Consider the following 21,222-nt stretch of genomic DNA (forward strand, 5'->3'; position numbering starts at 1 on the left):
CGGCCCTCAATGAAATTGAGTTTGACACCCCTGCACTATGGGCAGTGTGTAAGCCTAAGTACTATTGCTATTGCTATTCCAAACAGTATCAAAAATGTGGAATGGAATTCCATTGGGGATAGATGCGATCACTGCCTTTTGACAAAGGGGCTTGGGTAGATCAAAGTAGCTATGAGCTAAGCCATGCAGGGCCATCCAAGACGGACAGGTTATAGTGAAGAGTTGTGACAAAACATGGTCCACTGGAGAAGGAAATGGCAACCCACTCCAGTATCCTTGCCATGGACGGTATCAAAAGGCTAAAAGATATGCCAGAAGATGAGTCCTGAAGGTGTCCAATGTGCCACTAGGGAAGAATGGAAGACAATTACAAATTACAATTCACCCAGAGTGAAAACAGGTGGGCCAAAGCCCAAAGGATGCTCAGCTGTGGATGTGTCTGGTGGTGAAAGTAAAGTTCAATGTTATAAAAAACAATATTGCATAGGAACCTGGAATGTAAGATCTATGAATCAAGGAAAGCTGGATGTGCTCAAACATAAAATGGCAACATTGAACATTGAAATCTTGGGAACTGATGAACTAGGGAATGGGCAAATTTAATTTAGATAACCATTATATATATTACTGTGAGCAAGAATCCCTTAGAAGAAATGGAGTAGCTCTCACAGTCAATAAAAGAGTTGGAAAACCAGTAGGCCTTTCAGGTATCAACTGTCATATCCCTTACAAATAATTCAGTGGACATGAGGAATAGATTTAAGAGATTAGATCTGGTAGTGTGCCTGAAGAACTATAGACAGAGGTTCGTAATACTATATAGGAGACAGCAAGTAAAACTGTCCCAAGGAGGGAAAAATATAAAAGAAGCATAGCGGATGTCTGATGAGGCCTTACAAATAGCTGAGGAAAGCAGAAAAGAGAAAGGGAAACATACTCAACTGAATGCAGATTTCCAGAGAATAGCAAGGAGAGATAGGAAGATTTCTTAAATGAGCAGTGCAGAGAAATAGAGGGAAACAATAGAATGGAAAAGATTAGAAATCTCTTCAAGAAAATTGGAAATATCAAGGGAGCATTTCATGCAAAGATGGGTATGATAAAGGGCAAAAATGGTAGAGACCTAACAAAAGCAGGAAAAAATAGAGGTTAAAAACTAAGTTCACTTCCTTGCAAGTAGAAGAAATGGAAGCAGTGACAGATTTTATTTTTCTGGGTCAAGATCACAGCAGATGGTGATTGCGGCTATGAAATAAAAGATGCACCTTAGGAAGAAAGCTATGGGAAACCTAAAAAGGAGAGACATCACCTTGCCAACAAAGGTCCATATAGCCAAAGTTATAGTTATGGTTTTATTTATTTATTTATTATTTGGATTTATATACCGCCCCTCTCCCGAAGGACTCGGGGCGGTGTACAGGGCAATTAAAACACTATATACAACACATAATATACAAAAATTAAAATAAATTAAACCAAGTAGCCCTAAACAATAAAACACGTTCTAAAATTTAAAATCTAAAACCCCAATCCCTCAGTCCAGGCCGGCAAGTTCAAACAACCAAGTCTTCAGGTCGTGGCAAAAAGAGCGAAGGTCGGGAGCCATCCGGAGCTCAACAGGAACTGGTTCCAGATGGCAGGGGCGCCCACAGAGAATGCTCTCCCCCTTGGGGGCCGCCAGTCGATATTCCCTGACCGACAGCACCCTGAGGAGGCCCTCTCTATGGGAGCGCACAGGATGATGGGAAGTTAACGCCGGCAAAAGGTACTCCCGTAAATAATCCGGGCCCATGCCATTTAGGGCTTTATAGGTCATCACCAGCACCTTGAATCTCACCCGGAAGACAACTGGAAGCCAATGCAGAGGTGTTACATGGGAGTATCGGGAGTCCCCCATCACAACTCGCGGGGCCGCATTCTGCACCAGCTGGAGCCTCTGAGTGGTATTCAAGGGCAGCCCCATGTAGAGAGCATTGCAGTCTATCCGAGAGGTCACAAGCCCATGAGTGACTGCGTAGGGCATTTTGGTCCAAATAGGGCCGCAACTGGCGCACCAGGCGAACCTGGGCAAAAGCCCCCCTGGTCACAGCTCCTATATGATCTTCTAAACTGAGCTGTGAGTCAAGGAGGACACCCAAGTTGCGAGCCCTATCTACGGGGGGTAACACCTCACCCCCTATAGATAAAGATGGAATAGAGTGGATAACCTGAGATGCCAGTATGCACAGCCACTCAGTCTTGTCGGGATTTAGACGAAGCCTGTTCCTCCCCATCCAGACCCTCACCGCCTCCAGGCAACGGGACATCACGGCGAGGGCATCACCGGGTTGATCTGGGGTGGAAATAAAAAGCTGGGTATCATCAGCGTACTGATGATACCCCACCCCAAAACCACAAATGATCTCACCCAGCGGCTTCATATAGATGTTGAACAGAAGGGGCGAGAGGACCGACCCCTGAAGGACTCCACAAACGAGAGGCCTCGAGGCCGACCTCTGCCCCCCTGCCAACACCAACTGCGAATGACCCAGGAGGTAGAACCACTGTAAAACAGTGCCACCCACTCCCAACCCCCTGAGGCGCCGCAGTAGGATACCATGGTCGATGGTATCAAAAGCCACTGAGAGGTCTAATAGGACTAGGACAGAGGAGCAACCTCTGTCCTGAGCCCACCAGAGATCATTCACCAGTGCTGTATCTGGGCCTAAAGCCCGATTGGTAGGGGTCCAGATAATCCGCTTCCTCCAGGAACAGAGGAAGCTGATGTGCCACCACACTCTCAACAACCTTTGCTAAAAAGCGAAGGTTGGAGACCAGACGACAGTTGTTCAAAATGGCCGGGTCCAGGGCAGGCTTCCTGAGGACGGGCCTCACCACCGCCTCCTTCAAGGCGGCAAGGAAGCTACCCTCTCTCAAAGAAGCAGTTATTACTGCCTGGAGCCAGCCTCATGTCCCCTCCTGAGCTGCATAAACCAGCCAGGAGGGGCACGGGTCCAATAAACACATGGTAGAACTCAGCCTCCCCATGATCCTGTCCACTTCTTTTGGAGTCAAAGGATCAAATTCTTCCCAAGTAATGTTCCCAAGACCGCTTGATTCCCCATCGTCAGTTTCCGCCCAGTTGGAGTCCAGACTGGCCCGAATCTGAGCGATTTTATCCACCAGATATTGACTAAACTCGGCATGACCCTGCAGGGGCTCCTCCCTCACCTCCTGATTCAGGAGGGAGCGAGTCACCCCAAACAGGGTGGCCGGGCGATTATCTGCGGACACGATGAGGGCAGCGATGTAATTAGACTTCGCTGCCTTCATCGCCGCGAGATAAGACCTCGTAAAGGTTCTTAACCACAATTGATCAGACTCAGACCGGCTGGACCTCCAACAGCTCTCTAGGCTCCGTCTCCGACGCTTCATCTCCCGGAGCTCCACGGAAAACCATGGTGCCCGCTGGGATCTGTGCCGGGTGCCTCTGTGGCCGCCCTTTCCCAGTATGTGTGTGAGAGTTGAATCACAAGGAAGGCTAAGTACTAAAGAATTGATGCTTTTTAATTGTGGTGCTAGAGAAGACGCTTGAGAGTCTCCTGAACTGCAAGGAAATCAAATCAGTCAATCCTAAAGGAAATCAATTTCTTTGGAAAGACAGATACTAAATGTAAGGACCCACCTCAGCTAACCACCCAAGAAAGCAGAACTAGCAGGCATTGTCTCAAAAGGAATTTTTATTAGGGGTTAGTGACAGGGAAGTCAAGGCGAGATCTGGGGAAAATCCCGCTTAAATGGTATAGCTAAACTAGCAATCTTCCTCCTCCCACCAAAGTCATAGTGTCCATTTGAAATCTAGCCAATCCACGGGTGGCATGATGTTTGGGTAACTGGCACAGATGGTGCACATCTCAAGGTCTTCTCCAGTTTCATTTCTCCGTAATATTCTTTTCTCAAGTGGATAGAGGCGGCAGAGGAAAAGTAGAAAAGCAAGTAGAAAGCAAATCCCCCCCCCCACCCAGCAGAATGGCAGGTCCCAAACAAGAATACATATGCAGGGAAAACAATAAGGATTTGGGGACCTGACACTAAAGCTCAAGTTCAAATACTCTGGCCACCAAAGAGAGAACTCATTGGAAAAGACTCTGATGTTGGTAAAGATGGGGATGGCAGAGGATGAGATTGTCATTGATGTGGTGGGCATGGGTTTGGGCAGACTCTGGGAGACAGTGGAGGACGGGGGCATGGTGAGCTGTGGTCCATAAAGTTGCAGTGGGTCAGGCATGACTTAGCAACTCAACAATAAAATACCATTCTACAAGTGATTGGATCTAGCTGCAATTTTGTTTACAGTATCCTGTAGTGAGAATGGTGGTTAACAACCTGTTTTCTTCTATAAACAGTCTGGTGCAGAACATGCTTTTGGTACATTTCTGAAGGATCTGGAATAGGAAAAGAACTGGTTCCTCGTGTATTTATGGAATACCTTGAAGGAATGGCATGACTATCTCAATTATTGTAGAATAGACCACAGCATTAGTTCCCAGATACAAACACAGATAACTTGCAAATTTTCAGAGAGAACATTTATTGACTAAAAGAGGGAGTGTTGCCTTTGAAGGGAGGACTCTCTTTGCAGTAAATTTGTAAAGTGCCAACAGCATGTTACAGGACAAGTCTGACTTCCTGCTCCTGCACCCACACCTAAATTAAGAAAAGCCAATTAAGAAGGCATGTAAAATGTCCAACTGCCAAAATTGTTAATCTATTTGCAAGTGGAAAAATGTCATGAGGAAGAGAGAGCTCTGAAAATAGTACTGGGTCAAGGTAGAGAAAACTGAAATATATCTGGCATGAAGTGAACCAATAGTGACCAATAGCCTTTTGTAACAGAATACCCAACCAATGTGCAAGGCTCTGAGAGGCTGATTCTACCAAATACATTTTACCTGATTCCCACTTGAAATATTTCTACCCCTCCATGGGACAGCAAGCCCTTCAGTTCTTTATGTTATGACAATATTGTTTATTCAAGCCAAAGAAGACATTATTAGACGTTCAGTTTTATGCTTGTTTTCCAATTCCGTTGCTCAATGAATGGCTGGAGAAATCCTTGGCCTTTAAACTGAAATTAACATAGGGTCCCCTCCATATGTACGAAAAAGCAACTTAAAGACAGACTTTACTATTCTGTTCTTTTTATCTTTTTAAAGGCCCATAAAACAAGTCTAACACTGATGAAAAGGAAGCTCTTGTTTTTCAGGCTGGTATTCAGTGTCACCAGGAAAGACAAATCTGAAGCTACAGTCTCCTTAATAATCCTCATCTGACTGTTTCCTTTGTACTCAAAAAAAGGTCAAGACTATCATTTTAGTATTAAATGTCCTTTTTTTTTACATTCAGCAGGTTTATTCCAGTGTCATGACCTTCTGTTAGCAGCCTAGAGGTGAGAATAGGTCCCCGTATGGGTTTAGGGACCCCAAGGTAACTTTTTTACAGTGTCTCCCATAAGGAACTTCTGAGGTACTATAGGTCAGAGCAGCAGAGACAACTGCTTTGTCCCAGATTTCTTTTTTGGACTTAATAAATGCAGGTCTATTTCATTCTCTATATAAATAATAAATAAGTCTGAGGTGGTGGGTCTGGCTAGCCAGCAATCATAAGATGACAAATTCTTCAGCTGAGGGCTTCTTTATCCTGTCCCGTTTACTATGCCGTTGGACTTGCAGAGTTTGCTGGGCAAAATGGGCACACATCTCCTCCAAACCATATTCCTGAGCGCAGCCCTCCACAACCGAGAACATGGGATATTTTTCTTTGGCAGCTGCATAGTTTAGGATCTGCAGTGGGAATGAAGAATAACTTTTTTTTATTTTAATCCCATTTATATCCCGCCCTTCTCCGAAGACTCAGGGCGGCTTACAATCTAAGCACAAATCAAATGTGCTTAGCAATAGCCTTCATTCTATGTATATGCCTGCTTATTAGGGCTTCCCCCCCCCCAAGCGGCATTATTACAAAGTCAGCTTATTGCCCCCAACAATCTGGGTCCTCATTTTACCTACCTCGGAAGGATGGAAGGCTGAGTCAACCTTGAGCTTGGTGGGATGCGAACCTGCAATAATTGCAGGCAGCTGGTGTTACTTAAGGAGGCATTAGCCCACAGCTCCACCAAGGCTCTTTGAACTGGCACAATTCATTTATTTGCTATAAAATTCAGACAAGCAGGCTTGACCTTAATTTTTACTAGGCCTGGATTTTGCTCTGTTTCTGACTGGAGTAACTGTCCTTTTATAATGGCTTATAAGAATTACTCAGAACTCACAATTTATGATGGAAGCTTCCATTTTTCTAGTTCTAAATAATCTTAAACATAGTGGGCAAAATGCTAGTAGCCTCCTTTAAAAGCACAAGCCTCTTTTTAAAAACTCTTATCCCAAGTTTCCAGTTTCAAATTCTGCAAATAAATATTTTGTATTTGTTTTCCCAAATTTCTGTCAAGTTCTCTCTTTAATCCAGAGCAGCAAACATACTATAACTCAGAGCATAGCTTGTAAATGAACCCAGAAATATATAATTCTCACCCGAGTTAAGTCCAAGCAGAGATGTTCAAATTCCATTCTGTGACGTACATAGAACCCAATAGTACAGCTAGGATCCAACTTTGTGAATGATGTTTTTCGAGGGTAATTACAGTGGAAAGTCTGGAAAAGAGTTAACAACATTAAGAAGTTTCTCCAATTTTTAGACTACCTGTCTCTAGGATCAACCTTCAAATGAATTCTTAGATCATTCCACCATAAACAGGAACTGGTTAAGATTGAGAACAGGCATCATAAGCCTCAATGCCTTTCTGTAACTGTAAGGAAAAAAATGATTATTTCAAAGCCAAATATACAAACTACTACAATATAATAGACTGATATCAACACTGCTTTCAAGATGATATGCTTTTATATATAAATGCATGGAGTAGATCTTACATTTCAATCACATTATCTTAAGAGAATTCAACATAATTGTGATGTTTTAAAGAGGAAAACTTAAAATAACCTGTGAAATTTTTAATTTAAAAAACGTTTCTATAGCTCTGCAGCTCATTAGCATCCTTAAAACAATTACACTACATCTTGATGTTCATGAGAAGGCGTTGGAATAGTTACCTACAAACAACCCCAGCTTTAGGTCATCTACCCTCCCTCTCTTATATTCATACTTTGAAGTATTAATATTATAGGGTCAGATAAGTGTCTTGGAATTCACAATTCTGGTTTGAGAGAGAAAATATTTTGTCATTTATTTTATTAATATATTAAAAATGCATATATTACAAAAATATTAAACATATTTTCCTACAGTAATGGCAAATTCTAGGATCATCTGGTCACTTTCTCTCACAATTCCAATAATTTCCACTTCCTCAATCATTTCTTCCCTGTTAGTTAACTATTAAATTCAGTGTAGTTCAGACATGTCAAACACAAGGCCCGGGGGCCAGATCCGGCCCGCGAAGTGGTTTCATGTGGCCCGCGAAGCCATCCTGGAACGGCCCCCACTGCCTTGGCCCTGGCCCAGAGACCCTCCTTCTCCCAGAGACCCTCAGATCTGTCCCACTCCTGCCCAGGCCCCCATAGGTACCCTTGATGTGAACAATGTAGAGCTGGCCATGCTCACCCAGTAGGCCATATACACTCTAACCACGCCCACCCAGTAGGCCACGTCCACCTTGGCCCTACCCACCCGGCCCCTTGAGGGCAACTGCAATGCTGATGCGGCCCTCAATGAAATTCAGTTTGACACCTCTGGTGTAGTTGATGTACTAATTTCTTCAACTTTTGGTCAATTATTTGTAAGGAATATCAAGCACAAGTTGGATTTCCCACTGTATATTCCATTTGATTCCTAAATGTTAGAAGAGCTGAAAAATCTCCCATTAGCATACTGGTATGCTTCCTGGATATTCTAGAATCTCTTTTTTTTATTAAACAGTTTTACAAAAACAAAGTTTTACAATATATCCCCAAATCCCCCCCACCCCAAACCCGCCCACTTCCCCCCCCCACTTCCCAGAGCTAAATACAGGATTATAGTTACAATAATCATATTCTAAATAAAAATTATGCATAATATACAATTAACCAAATTCATAATGTGCTTTAACTCCCCTTTAACATAACTATAAACAAAGTACCAATAACAATATCCCACTAAAATCTACTCATAAGCTAAATGGAACTTTTTAGTCCCATATTTGTTCTGAATATAATCTATCCATCTCCTCCAAACTGAAATATATCTTTCCTGTGAATGATCTTTCAAATAAGCAGAAATCTTAGACATTTCTGCAAGATTCGAAACTTTAAACACCCATTCTTCTATAGTAGGCAAACTATCCTTCTTCCAATATTGTCCCACCAGTAACCGTGCTGCTGTTATCATATTCAACATCAAATTAGTTTCTTTAACATCACAATCTACAACAATACCCAATAAAAACAATTGCGGAGAAAACTTTATCTTTCTCTTAAAAATCTTTTGAATGTTCCACCAAATTTTGATCCAAAAAGCTTTTATATTTCTACAAGTCCACCACATGTGAAAATAGGTAGCTTCTAAACTACCACATCTCCAACATTTAGACTGTAAATTAGGATACATGTTGGACAACTTCTTGGGATCCAGATGCCATCTATAAAACATTTTATAAAAATTTTCTCTTAAGTTTTGAGCCTGAGTAAATTTAACATTTCTGACCCAAATTATCTCCCAGGTGTCCAACGAAATTGGTTCCTGAATATTTTGTGCCCACTTTATCATAGTCTTTAACCAATTCCGTTTCCAAATCCAATTCAATTAAAGCATTATATATCCTCTTTATATGTGCACAATTTAAATCTCTAATTTGTTTTACTAAATTTTGATCTGTAATTGTGATGCCAACCTTTTGATCTGACTTCCACCTAGCTTTCAATTGGGTATATTGAAACCAAGAGTAACTTATGTTTTCTTGTCTTAACTCCTCCAATGATTTAAGTTGCCAATCATTCCCTTGCAATCTAAGTAGTTCCTTATAAGAAACCATATCCATACTCACTCCCATAGATACGCCCTCTATCGCGTGTCCAGGAATTCCCCAAATCGGTATTTTATAATTTAACTTGTAATAATACTTTTTCCAGACATGCAATAAAGCACTTCTAAGAATATGGGATTTAAAAGCCCTGTCCACCTTCTTATCGTAAAGCAAATATGCATGCCATCCATATACCAAATCCCATCCCTCAAGATGAAGTATTCTCTTATTAGTTAAATTAAGCCAATCACTAACCCACGTCAAGGCAACCGCATCATAATACAATTTCAAATTCGGCGCCTTGAGTCCCCCTCTTTCCCTGGCATCTTGTAAAATCTTAAATTTAACTCTTGGTTTTTCCCCGCCCAAATAAATTTATTAATACCCTTCTGCCATTGATCAAGGTTGGCATCCTTTTTCAATATAGGTATCATTTGAAACAAAAAGAGAAACTTTGGCAGAACATTCATTTTAACAACTGCAATTCTTCCCAGTAATGATAATTGTAATTTTTTCCAATTATTTAAGTCCCTTTGTACCTTCAACCATAGTGTTTCATAATTATTCTTATACAATTTTACATTTGAGGCTGCAATATATACTCCTAAATATTTAACATTTTTCACTATTTCAAAACCTGTTAATTTAGATAACATATCCCTTTCACTCATAGATAAGTTCTTAGATAATATCTTAGTCTTATTACTATTCACCTTGAACCCAGAAACCTTACCATACTGAGTTATAATTTCCATCAAATCTATAACCGACTGTAACGGTTGGGATACTGTCACAACCAAGTCATCAGCAAAAGCTCTCAATCTATAATCATTCTGTTTTATTTTAATTCCCTTTATCATAGAGGACTCTCGAATTTTAATTAATAAAATCTCTAATGTTAAAACAAACAATAATGGTGATAGGGGGCATCCCTGTCTTGTACCTTTTTCAATTTTAAAGGTCTCTGTTAGTCCCCCATTAACTATAATTTGTGCAGTTTGTTGTTGATATATAACTTTAATAGCATGTAAAAAACCTTCTCCAAAATTCATCTCCTCAACAACTCTCAATAAAAAGCCTGGATAATAGAATTTCTGGTTAATCTCCTGGAAAAATAAATCACTACGTCTCTAGGTAAATTTTTTTGCCTAGCAATCCAGGAGTTAACCCTAAATGTCTTATCCATTTCCTTAAGTAGTTCTTCAGGTTCACATTTCAAAACAGGAGCCACTGCTCGTGCTATTTCCCATTCCAAATCTTCTTTAGGATTCTCTTTGAGGCCTCTGATACGCAAAGCAAACTCCATGTTCTTATATTCTGATATAGTAACCTCGTCTTCTGTTCTGTCAATCTTGGCCTCTGCTCTATCAATCTTCTGTTCAGCATCAATAATTTTATGTTCCAAATTCTCCACATACTCCATAACTGAGGCCACACGAACATCCAGGCATTTATATGTGCAGCCAGACCCTGAAGTGCAAGCACTATGTCTTCCCTCATCTGGTTGTTTTGGTTAACAAATTCTTCCCTTGTTTTCTTTATTTCTTGCTGCAAAACTTGTGTTGACTGCATCACAACTTGCTGAATGTCTGTCAGTGTAAATGCAGGAGGTGGGGGGAGGGTGGTTGTACTGTAGGTTTCATCGAAGTCTGCCCTACAGCTTGTGGTAAAGGTGAAAAGATAATATTCTTAGAAATTGGAGGCCCTCCCCCACGTCTCGCAGCCATCTCTTAGGTTTCGATTTCCTCTTTCACCCAGCAGAATCAAAGTTCAGGAAAAAAAAGAGAAAAAAAAGAAGGAAAAGGAAAGAAAAGATATTCTAGAATCTCTAGAAATGTGCTTATTCATGTGTAATACGCTACCCATTGCTTTTATGGGGTCTGGGGCTTTTTGAATAAATTAAATCCTTTCAATACTGTATTCCATTCATAAATTCTCTCTCATCAGGTGTTAATAATATCAACAAACCATATTTACTCCCTCTTTGCTAAGTCTTCTAATTTTCTCTGCATGCTCCCCATAATTTGTGACCTTGAATACAGTCTTCTGCATTTTCTGATGTATTGATGAACATCCCTTTCTTTTTATTGCTTTCTTATTTGTTATAACATTATGGATACTGGACATTTTTAGGGTGGTTCTGGATAGATACTGTTGTTTCCCCCCACCCTCCCAGATTTACAACTTGCCAGATAACCTGAGCTGATAACACTTTTCCTCAGATAGAAGTATCAAGATTTAGGTGGTTTTTACATTTTAATGCAAAAATAATATCTTGACTCACACAATGGTTTTTCTCTGATACTGAGAATAGTCTGACAAAAAGTTATGATTATATTAACACTGGATCTTAAACTTAAGGTTTGCTTTAATATTTACACTGCAATGCATGTTCTCCTTCTAAAAAAGGGGGGGGGGGCTTCAGCAACTACTCATTGTTTACTATGTTCTTGTTTTGGTTTGTGTTTCTGGTTGAATCCAGCAAATCTCATTCATATAAATACAAGAAAGTAAATTTTCAAGGATAGCCCCAAGCCTGACTTACAAATGCACCACATTATAAGGAATTCTGGCTATAGTAAAATCTGCATTTCTTCTCCTTATGCTTGGTCCTACCTCCAGTAGTAATGTGTATAATTTGGCTATAGCAACAAAATACTTTCTTCAGTCTGAGTAGTCTTCCTAATATTGGATTGTTTCTGGAGTTCTAATTGCTTTCTTTCATGATTTTCCAACTATTAGATTCTTGAAGTTCAAAGACATATTGATAAATGCTCACCTCTACAGGAAAGTTCTCCTTAGTAGTATCCACAAAAGGCTGGCAGTAATGGGGATCCAAGTATAACAGGAAGTCATCTAGGCAGCGAGGGAAGTAGGAGGCAGAAATAAGCAATGCATCTTAGTATGACTATCTTCTACTTGAAAAATACTGCACTTGTGAAGAGACACGAACCACCCAACATGCCCTTAGCTGTTTTTTCAACCAATTGGTTCACATACCTCCTCTTTGAATTAGTCTGCTGCTTAACTGGTAGCAGCTTTTACAAATAGCTATTAGCTTTTTTCCCATTTACCAAGGATAATTCTACACTTTTTATTAGGTAAGTGACAAGAGTTACCTATATGCAGGTATATTCTCCAAGTATAGAGAACAACTACTGTCTTTTTAGCTAAGATCCATCCAGATCCAACTAGATAGTTCTTTCCTCTCTAAAAATTTGTTGTTAGCTGCAAGGTTGTGTCCGACTCATCACGACCCTATGGACAACGTTCCTCCAGGCCTTCCTGTCCTCTACCATCTTCTGGAGTCCATTTAAGCTCACGCCTACTGCTTCAGTGACTCCATCCAGCCACCTCATTCTCTGTCGTCCCTTTCTTCTATTGCCCTCAATCTTTCCCAGCATTAGGCTCTTCTCCAGTGAGTCCCCTTCTCATTAGGTGGCCAAAGTATTTGAGTTTTAGCTTCAGGATCTGGCCTTCTAAAGAGCAGTCAGGGTTGATCTCCTCTAGGACTGACCGGTTTGATCGCCTTGCAGTCCAAGGGACTCGCAGGAGTCTTCTCCAGCACCACAGTTCAAAGGGCTCAATTCTTTGGCGCTCAGCCTTTTTTATGGTCCAACTTTCACTGCCATACATTGCAACTGGGAAGACCATAGCCTTGACTATACGCACTTTTGTTGACAGGGTGATGTCTCTGCTTTTTAGTATGCTGTCTAGATTTGCCATGGCTTTCCTCCGGAGGAGCAAGCGTCTTTTAATTTCTTGGCTACAGTCCCCATCTGCAGTGATCTTGGAGCCCAGGAAAATAAAATCTGTCACTACCTCCATTTCCTCCCCATCTATTTGCCAGGAATTGAGAGGGCCGGATGCCATGATCTTGGTTTTCTTAATGTTAAGTTTCAACCCAACTTTTCCACTCTCCTTCTTCACCCACAACAAGAGGCTCTTTAGTTCCTCTTCACTTTCTGCCATTAGAGTGGTATCATCTGCATATCTTAGGTTGTTGATATTTCTTCCAGCAATCTTAATTCCAACTTTTGATACACCAAGCCCTGCCTTTCTCATGATGTGCTCTGCATATAAGTTAAATAGGCAGGGTGACAGTATACAGCCTTGCCGGACTCCTTTCCCAATTTTGAACCAATCAGTGGTTCCGTGTCCAGTTCTCACTGTTGCGTCTTGGCCCACATATAGGTTTCTCAAGAGACAAATAAGATGGTCTGGTACTCCCATCTCTTTAAGAACTTGCAACAGTTTGTTATAATCCACACAATCAAAGGCTTTAGCATAGTCAATGAAGCAGAAGTAGATGTTTTTCTGGAACTCTCTAGCTTTCTCCATGATCCAGCGTATGTTAGCAATTTGATCTCTAGTTCCTCTGCCTCTTCGAAATCCTGCCTGTACTTCTGGTAGTTCTCGATCCACATACTGCTGGAGTCTAGCTTGTAGGATTTTAAGCATAACTTTACTAGCATGAGAAATGAGTGCAATGGTGCGATAGTTTGAACATTCTTTGGCACTGCCTTTCTTTGGAATTGGAATGTAAACTGATCTTTTCCAATCCTGTGGCCACTGTTGAGTTTTCCACATTTGCTGGCAAATTGAGTGTAGCACTTTTACTGCATAGTCTTTTAAGATTTTGAATAGCTCAGCTGGAATACTGTCACCTCCACTAGCTTTGTTTTTGCTCAGCTTTTCTAAGGCCCACTTCACTTCACATTCTAGGATGTCTGGCTCGAGGTCAATGACCACCTCTTTGTGATTATCAGGGACGTTAAGCTCATTCTTGTATAGTTCTTCTGTGTAATTTTGCCACCTCTTCTTAATCTCTTCTGCCTCTTTTAGGTCCCTGCCATTTTGGTCCTTTATCATGCCCATTTTTGCATGAAACGTTCCTTTCATCTCTCCAATTTTCTTGAAAAGATCTCTGGTCCTCCCTATTCTATTGTTTTCTTCTATTTCTTTGCACTGTTCATTTAAGAAGGCATTCTTATCTCTTCTAGCTATTCTCTGGAATTCTGCATTCAATTGGGCGTATCTTTCTTTTTCTCCCTTGCCTTTCGCTTCCCTCCTTTCCTCAACTATTTGCAAAGCTTCCTCAGACAGCCATTTTGCTTTCTTGCATTTCTTTTTCTTTGGGATGGTTTTGGTTGCTACCTGTTCTACAATGTTGCGAACCTCTGTCCATAGTTCTTCAGGCACTCTGTCTATCAGATCTAATTCCTGAAATCTATTTGTCACCTCTACTGTATATTCAACAGGGATATGATTTAATTCATATCTGAGTGGCCTACTGCTTTTCCCTACTTTCTTCAGTTTAAGTCTAAACTTTGCAATGAGAAGCTCATGGTCTGAGCCACAGTCAGCTCCTGGTCTTGTTTTTACTGACTGTATAGAGTTTCTCCATCTTTGGCTGCAGAGCATATAGTTAATCTCTAAAAATAAGCAGCTCCAAAAAATAAAAAATCCCTGCTTATTTACTTCTTTTTATAGTGACCATCCTTCAGACAAGAGCTACTTTACCATATGCATTATTAGCATTTCACTGCAACCACACTGGCTTAAAATATCTTAATACTAATCAAGGAAGGCTTTTATTTTTTTTACTGGTTTACTAGTTTACTGTTTTTATTAGTTTAATTGCTCATTTTTAACCACATAAAAATAATGGTTTGGGTATTAACATATAATAAATAAAAATGATATATCAAGCCCTCTTGGAGCTGTACACATGGATTGATTGGAAAAGGTGAACCTCCTTTTGCTGGTTTGAGAAAGTAATAAGGATTGTCAGACATGGATTCTTCAAATTCAGCTGTGTTGGGTAAATTGCCAATTAAAATTTGACTCCATAATTCTGTAACTTATATGTCTGGCAATCCAAACAAGCATAAAACCAAGAGTGTCATAATTACAAACTGAAATTTGACTCCAATAGGATTAGAGTGATATTTGAAACAATATACAATAGGAAAAAAGAACATGTAAATTTTGCTACTGTTTCACTGGTAATTACAGTGTAAAGTTTATACCTTTACCACACATTAAGAATTTTGGTAAGAAATTTACTGGTGATATAGCTTAGTGTGGAAATTAGAAAAGCTGATTTGGCTTATATCAACCTATTATTGAGAGGAAAAAATAGATTAGAGATTTCTGAGGTTCACAGTGAAATTGATTACCTTGATATCCAACAAAGTAGAGTGAGTGTTTTGGTTTCCCTCCAATAATTCCAATGCAGAAATCTAATTTCAACAGCTCCTGCCGGATAAGTTTCAGAATTCAGTAATTCCACCAAATCTTGGTTCCTTTTCCACTGTGATATTCAAACACCAGTCCTTATCTACAATGACTGGTGGAGAGAGACTATCACTTTTCAAACACATTGGACAAATTTAGGGAAAGATAATGCAAGCAGTAAGAGTTGGAAAAGCTGATAATTCAGTTCACTGCTATTCCTGATTTGCTGTTTTTTTAAGAGCAATTTTCTTGTCTTAGTTAAATAACTGGGAATATATACAAGGAGATTCCAGAAACCATCTCCTACACAGACATTGTACAGTTCTGCTCACAGAATATTGCAACTTTGAGGCACAATTTATTTATTTATTTATTTTATTTTTATTACATTTATATACCGCCCTTTCCCGAAGGACTCAGGGCGGTTTACAGGGTGATTAAAAAACCAAGATACAAAAGTTAAAAACAAATTTTAAAAAAAATTATATTTGTCCCTGCATAAATAAAACCCCAGTTAAAATTAAGATTAATCCTCAGCCTGGGCCAGAGAGCTCGAAGAGCCAGGTCTTCAGGTCCCGGTGGAATGAACGGAGGTTGGGGGCAGTCCTCAGCTCCACTGGCAGCTGGTTCCAAAGGGCAGGCGCCCCCACTGAGAAGGCCCTATCCCTGGGTGTCGTCCGCCGGCAATCTCTTACCGGTGGCACCCTGAGAAGACCCTCCCTGTGGGAGCGCACTGGACGAAGGGAACTTGATGCCGGCAGCAGGTGTTCCCTCAGATATCCCGGACCCAAGCCATTTAGGGCTTTATAGGTCATCACAATCAATATGTCCTTTTCATGCAATTAGTTCGAAAAGTATGAGACATTAACATGGATTGCATGTGAACCCCGGTATCCCACTATTTGCACCTGTTCTCAAGTCACCTTGATGCACTCCACATAGGCAGGATTAAAAGTCTCTCCACCCAATCGCATGGGCACTAGGATAATGACTGCTTTCCATTCTGCCTCAGGATCCCATGGAGTCCTGCTGTTAGTCTTCTTGGCTAGGTGTGCCACATCTCCTTTGTATACTATGGGGACACGAGAGAAGGAAATTCAGTCATAAACTATATGGACAGAAAACTAGCTAAGTTCCTTTGACTGTCCTGAGGCTTGAGCCCAGGACAAATCTGCCCAATACTCCCTTCTCGAAACCTTACCTGTGCAATCCTGAGATACATATATTACCAGATTGCCTGCTTCTATAGAGCAATCCACTGCTTTCCTACAGGAACAAAATACACACTTCAGTGGAACAGTATCCTGCCAATTTTTCACAGTTCAGATGGTTGTCATGGGAAGGAGGATGGAGAGTAGACAAACAGTAAACTTATTAATGGGAAAATACCCTTGCTGAAAAAAAGGAAATTGGGCTCAGTTTATGATAGCATAAAGATGTAGGAGTCAGAAAAGCTTCCAAGATGTTGCTCCAATACATAAAATTGTAGTAGCTTTTATCCTCTTGAAGTTGCTGACCCACAACTCACAGAAAACTGAACCAACATGGGTAATGGTATAGCACGCCAGGTTCCCCATTCCTAATAAGAATATATTTGGCTTGCAAGGTGACAGCTCCTTAAAGATTCAGATGCTAAAGAAGATATGTGAGGTTTGCCATGTTGCCTTTCTCACCTTTTTCATAATTAACGATGCAATTCATCAAGGACAAGGAAACCAGCAATTGTTACTCTTTTCAGCAAAACTTGGACAAGTCTCCTGCATTCTAAGCAGGCATTTTAAATGGCAACAATCCAGCAGGTCCATTTAGTGCTTTAGTCAACCATTCTGAAACCTTGTGATAACAGAGTTTGGTTATCCCTGGTTATCAAAAATTTCCCAAAATAAGAACATGGAGTATTCTGGGCAGAGAACCTGAGTCACACACAGCTAGCTGAGCACACAACAGAATACTGAGATAATAAGGAACACTAGCAAAATGTTTCAATGTTAACCATTTGAAATACTTTTTAAATTTGAAACAAATTATTGAAGTCACTCTGAGAATACTCAAAACACTACCAAAGTAACTGAAACAGCCTATTTCAGATGCAGAACAGCTATTTCAAATTAGAAATAATTATTCTGAACTCTGGGTTGGGTATTTTCATTTCAAAATAGTCAAATTCAAAGTACACAATAGATCTCCCAACTTAACTACCAACAGACCAGAATATCCACCCATAGACTCCTGCTGAGAAAGTGTTAATGATCCCCAAACCTGCTGTTCCTCATCTCTCTAATATAAATTCCTTCAGATAACATCTTACCACTCACCTGAGGATGTGGGCAGTAACAGATGGGCCATACCAATCTCCAGCTTTTTTCCCTGAATTATGCCCAAGATCAACTAGTTTATGAATCCCAAAGGGTGCTTGTGGCTGATCTGCAAACCATGAAATAATCTTACGGTGATAACACTCCTTCTCCAGTTCATCAGATCTGCAGGTATGCCGATGGGCCCACAACTCCCAGGGGCCTATGGTCCTATTAGTGGGGATGGATGAAGCTTGGTGCAGATGGGAGACACTGGGACAGGGCAGAGAGGCAGCTTTCACGGGCTGCATATCTGTCAAATTGGTAGTGATAAGGACATCTGACCAGATCCAGTCTGAAAAGTGAAACACAAAACCAAGAAAAACAAAGGATAGCAAATTCCCCAAAGCCCATAGAAAGTAATTTAGATATCATTTATTCACTCAATTTAGATATCATTTATTCACTCAATAGCAAACAAACTGTAACAGACTGTATATGTGGATACTATACCTGCTGAACTTTGCTAAATTATGAGCCTCATTTTGGTTGGTGGAGGAAACTGGTACCACAAATTATGAGCTGCTCACATTTTCTATTATTATGCAGATGCCCTCTGTTGATCTTTGGAAGATGACAAATCAAAAGAAGCTACTGAATTAGATAACTCCTCCACGGAACAAGATGTAAACATTATATATTCCAGATACTTAGCCTGTATGTCTTAGTACAAAGGCATGAGCAATAAAGTTCCACTCACATATAGCCTTGCCGCTCACCTTTGCTAAGAAGATGGACAAGGAGACCTTGAGCAAGCAGCATCTGCCCACTGCGCAACATACAGCCCCAGCCACAGTCAGTGGTCCATGCAGTGCCTTCGAGCTGCTGAAAATCTCGACGGTAAGTCAGCCAGATACGAGAGGCAAAGTCCTTCTGGAAGCGCTCCACGTCCTCTTCAAGGAAAAACAAAATTCTGTCAGGTAGAGGTCCTCTTGTGGTAGAGGCACTATTTTTTATCAGGCCTCAAAGAAGCCCAAAGACACTTTCACAAAAACTAAAGCTGCAGGAAATCTTAGCGTATAATTTTGCACAATAAGGCAAGACAGGGAAAGATTATAAAGAGATAGCATAATTTTTTTCCCCAGGCCTTGATGAATGTAGGTACTTTTTATTTTGGTCCTGACAATCTTCTAAAACATAGCAACAGTCTTTAATATGGATGGATGTACTTTACACAAGGTTGCTGAGATTTTGAGGTTTCTGAGAGAAAAGCAGGGGCAGCCAAATAGAACTCAGCTAACTTATGAGAAGACCCTGCCCTATTGCATCAAACTTACCCTGTTCTCCAAAGTGATAAACACGTCCAAACAGATGGATTGGGGAAAGCTTGCTGAAATTGGTTTTGATTCTGAGAGTCCAACCTGAGAAGAAAAAGGAACAGGAAACTCAATCTCAGATGATGTGATATGTCAAGTTTAAAGCAATTGAGCAATCCCTTTTTTCTTATAGAAGTTACTGAGGTAATGTGTTACCTAACTTCCAATTTTCCAACAGTACATAAATAATCTTCACTTGCACAAATGCATGACAGCAGCAGAGAAGCAATCCTCTGAACATAGCCTTTTCCCTGTTAATCTCTTTTGTCATTGAGGCAATCAAGGAATAAGAAACAAAAGAAGTGTCAGGACAGGAATCCTCCAAATATTTCCCAATTATTGGCAATGGGGATGGGGTGGAGGTCTAACCAAAACACACACCAAATTCATCAAATGCACATACATGTATAAAACCAGCTGGCTCAACTTTATCCTTAGAATACAGGTAGTCCTTGACTTAGGACCACAATTGAGCCCAATATTTCTGTTGCTAAGTGAATTTATTAAATGAATTTTAACCCATTTTATGACCTTTCTTGCCACAACTGAAGTACATCACTGCAGTTGTTAAGTTAGTAACAGTTGTTAAGTCAATCTGGCTTCCCTATTGTCAAAAGATAATCACATGACCCCAGCACTGCAACCCTCATAAATATAAGTCGGTCTGAATTTTGATCACGTGAGCATGGGGATGTTGCAACGGTCATGTGAAAACAGTCATAAGTAACTTTTTTCAATACTGCTGTAACTTTGAATGATCGCTAAATTAACTGTTGTAAGCCAAGGACTAACTCTATGCACAACCATTTACACCTATGCAGTGATTGATTATATACAGATGCTAAGAAAAGTAAAGGTAATGAACAGTGTAAACCCCTCTACTATTCTTATCAAGGAGGAAGTGAGTTCAAATAATGACCTATTGTTTTGCCTCATCAAAAGATTACAGAAATCCAGGATTAGAAATGGAATGAATTATTAGACATTACTATAGGAATTATTAGGCATTATTTTAGAGGAGAGAAAAAGTAGAGATAATATAAACTAAGGAATTTATATTGCTAGTGATAGAGTTTGTATCTTTAAAAAACCGATAACTTTCAACAATAAAATGGTTGTGTTTACAACTGTACACCAAGCTAAAATATTTTTACCAGTCAGTCTAAATTTAAAGTCCAGATTCAATGTTTTAAGAGTAGTTGTATTAATCTCTATATTCTGATGAGTTATAAGTAAACTTATCAAGCATCCCCCAGTTCATCTTGACTAGTATGAAGAAAACGCCAGAGGAACAAGAGAAAACTTGTTCCCCTAGTATGATATTCGTATGAGGAGATATTGAAAGTATCTGTGGTCTTGTAATTTCAGCACAGAAGCAGTAAACACAAAGCACCTTGAAGGAACTGTGGCCCTTCAAACATTGCTGGCAAAGATGAGGAATTCTCACATTCTCATTTATTATATGGCTTTTCTTTCTATATTCAGGTCTGCCATTCTGTTGGGAGTGGGGAGGAAGATGCATGTCAGACCTTCATTTATTATATGACTTTCTATGTTCGAGTCTGCCCTTCTGCTGGGAGGGGGGAGGCTGGTACAGGGCCATCTGTCTTATCTCCAGGCTGAGGGAAGGAGATCAAGAAGCTGAGAGGAAACAGAAACCCTGAGAATGTTGCCTGGGAATTGCGCTTATCAATTTGGTTCCCATAACAATTTCGCACCTGAGGATTGGATGAAATCAAACCAGAGTTTTGGCTGTTGGGATGGAGTCTATAAGAGATGCTTTAATATAACATTTCGCATGGGAAAATACTAGATCTTGCTTTGCTTTCTTGCTGTCACTGTCTCTCAATAAAAGTTCCTTTTGAGATAATGCCTGTCTCAAAAGTTCTGCTTTCTTGGGAAGACTAACTGAGGCAAGATCTTACATTAAGCAAGATCTGCAAAAAGGTCAACCCAGAGAGGCGACTGCCCTACCATGGGGACCGTGCACACCATGTCCCTCCATGGAGCGAACAAGATGAGACTGAATGCTGGGGAGAGTCCGTTGCAAAAGAAGAAAGCTCCTCCAGATGTATGGAAGAAAGCTCCGTGAAGCCAAGGTGGTCGGTCGGAGTAGGAAAGAGAGAAGAGTGGGAAGGAAAAGCCCAACAAGTAACGTTCACCCGAGGCAACCGGAGAAAGAGCCGGAAGTGGGAGATGGAACTGCTCTCTGACGAGGAGGACAAGTCCAAAGGAGAGCAGGAGTTGACCAACGAGA

General features: G+C 40.5%; 1 protein-coding gene across 4 annotated transcripts in view; it reads right to left on the minus strand.

Annotated features, from left to right (window-relative positions):
• Window positions 1–3,701: 3,701 nt before the first annotated feature.
• The window catches only part of ATG4D (autophagy related 4D cysteine peptidase), a 35,661-nt gene continuing 18,140 nt past the window's right edge, over window positions 3,702–21,222 (minus strand). For 3 of the 4 annotated variants that reach the window (XM_081320599.1, XM_081320598.1, XM_081320597.1), the window contains 9 exons: window positions 18,927–19,010; window positions 18,369–18,542; window positions 17,611–17,944; window positions 16,497–16,561; window positions 16,219–16,367; window positions 15,238–15,316; window positions 11,835–11,911; window positions 6,567–6,686; window positions 3,702–5,822 (listed from right to left, as the gene is read on the minus strand). In XM_081320599.1, coding sequence (XP_081176725.1) covers window positions 5,640–5,822; window positions 6,567–6,686; window positions 11,835–11,911; window positions 15,238–15,316; window positions 16,219–16,367; window positions 16,497–16,561; window positions 17,611–17,944; window positions 18,369–18,542; window positions 18,927–19,010 — 1,265 coding nt within the window. In that variant the 3' untranslated portion in view covers window positions 3,702–5,639. Of the gene's footprint in view, window positions 5,823–6,566; window positions 6,687–9,998; window positions 10,803–11,834; window positions 11,912–15,237; window positions 15,317–16,218; window positions 16,368–16,496; window positions 16,562–17,610; window positions 17,945–18,368; window positions 18,543–18,926; window positions 19,011–21,222 lie in introns of all 4 variants that reach the window. The other variant, XR_014025509.1, reaches the window with a different exon arrangement.

Source organism: Vipera berus (genome assembly GCF_964194415.1).
Source record: "Vipera berus genome assembly, chromosome: 2".
Lineage (NCBI taxonomy): Eukaryota > Metazoa > Chordata > Lepidosauria > Squamata > Viperidae > Vipera > Vipera berus.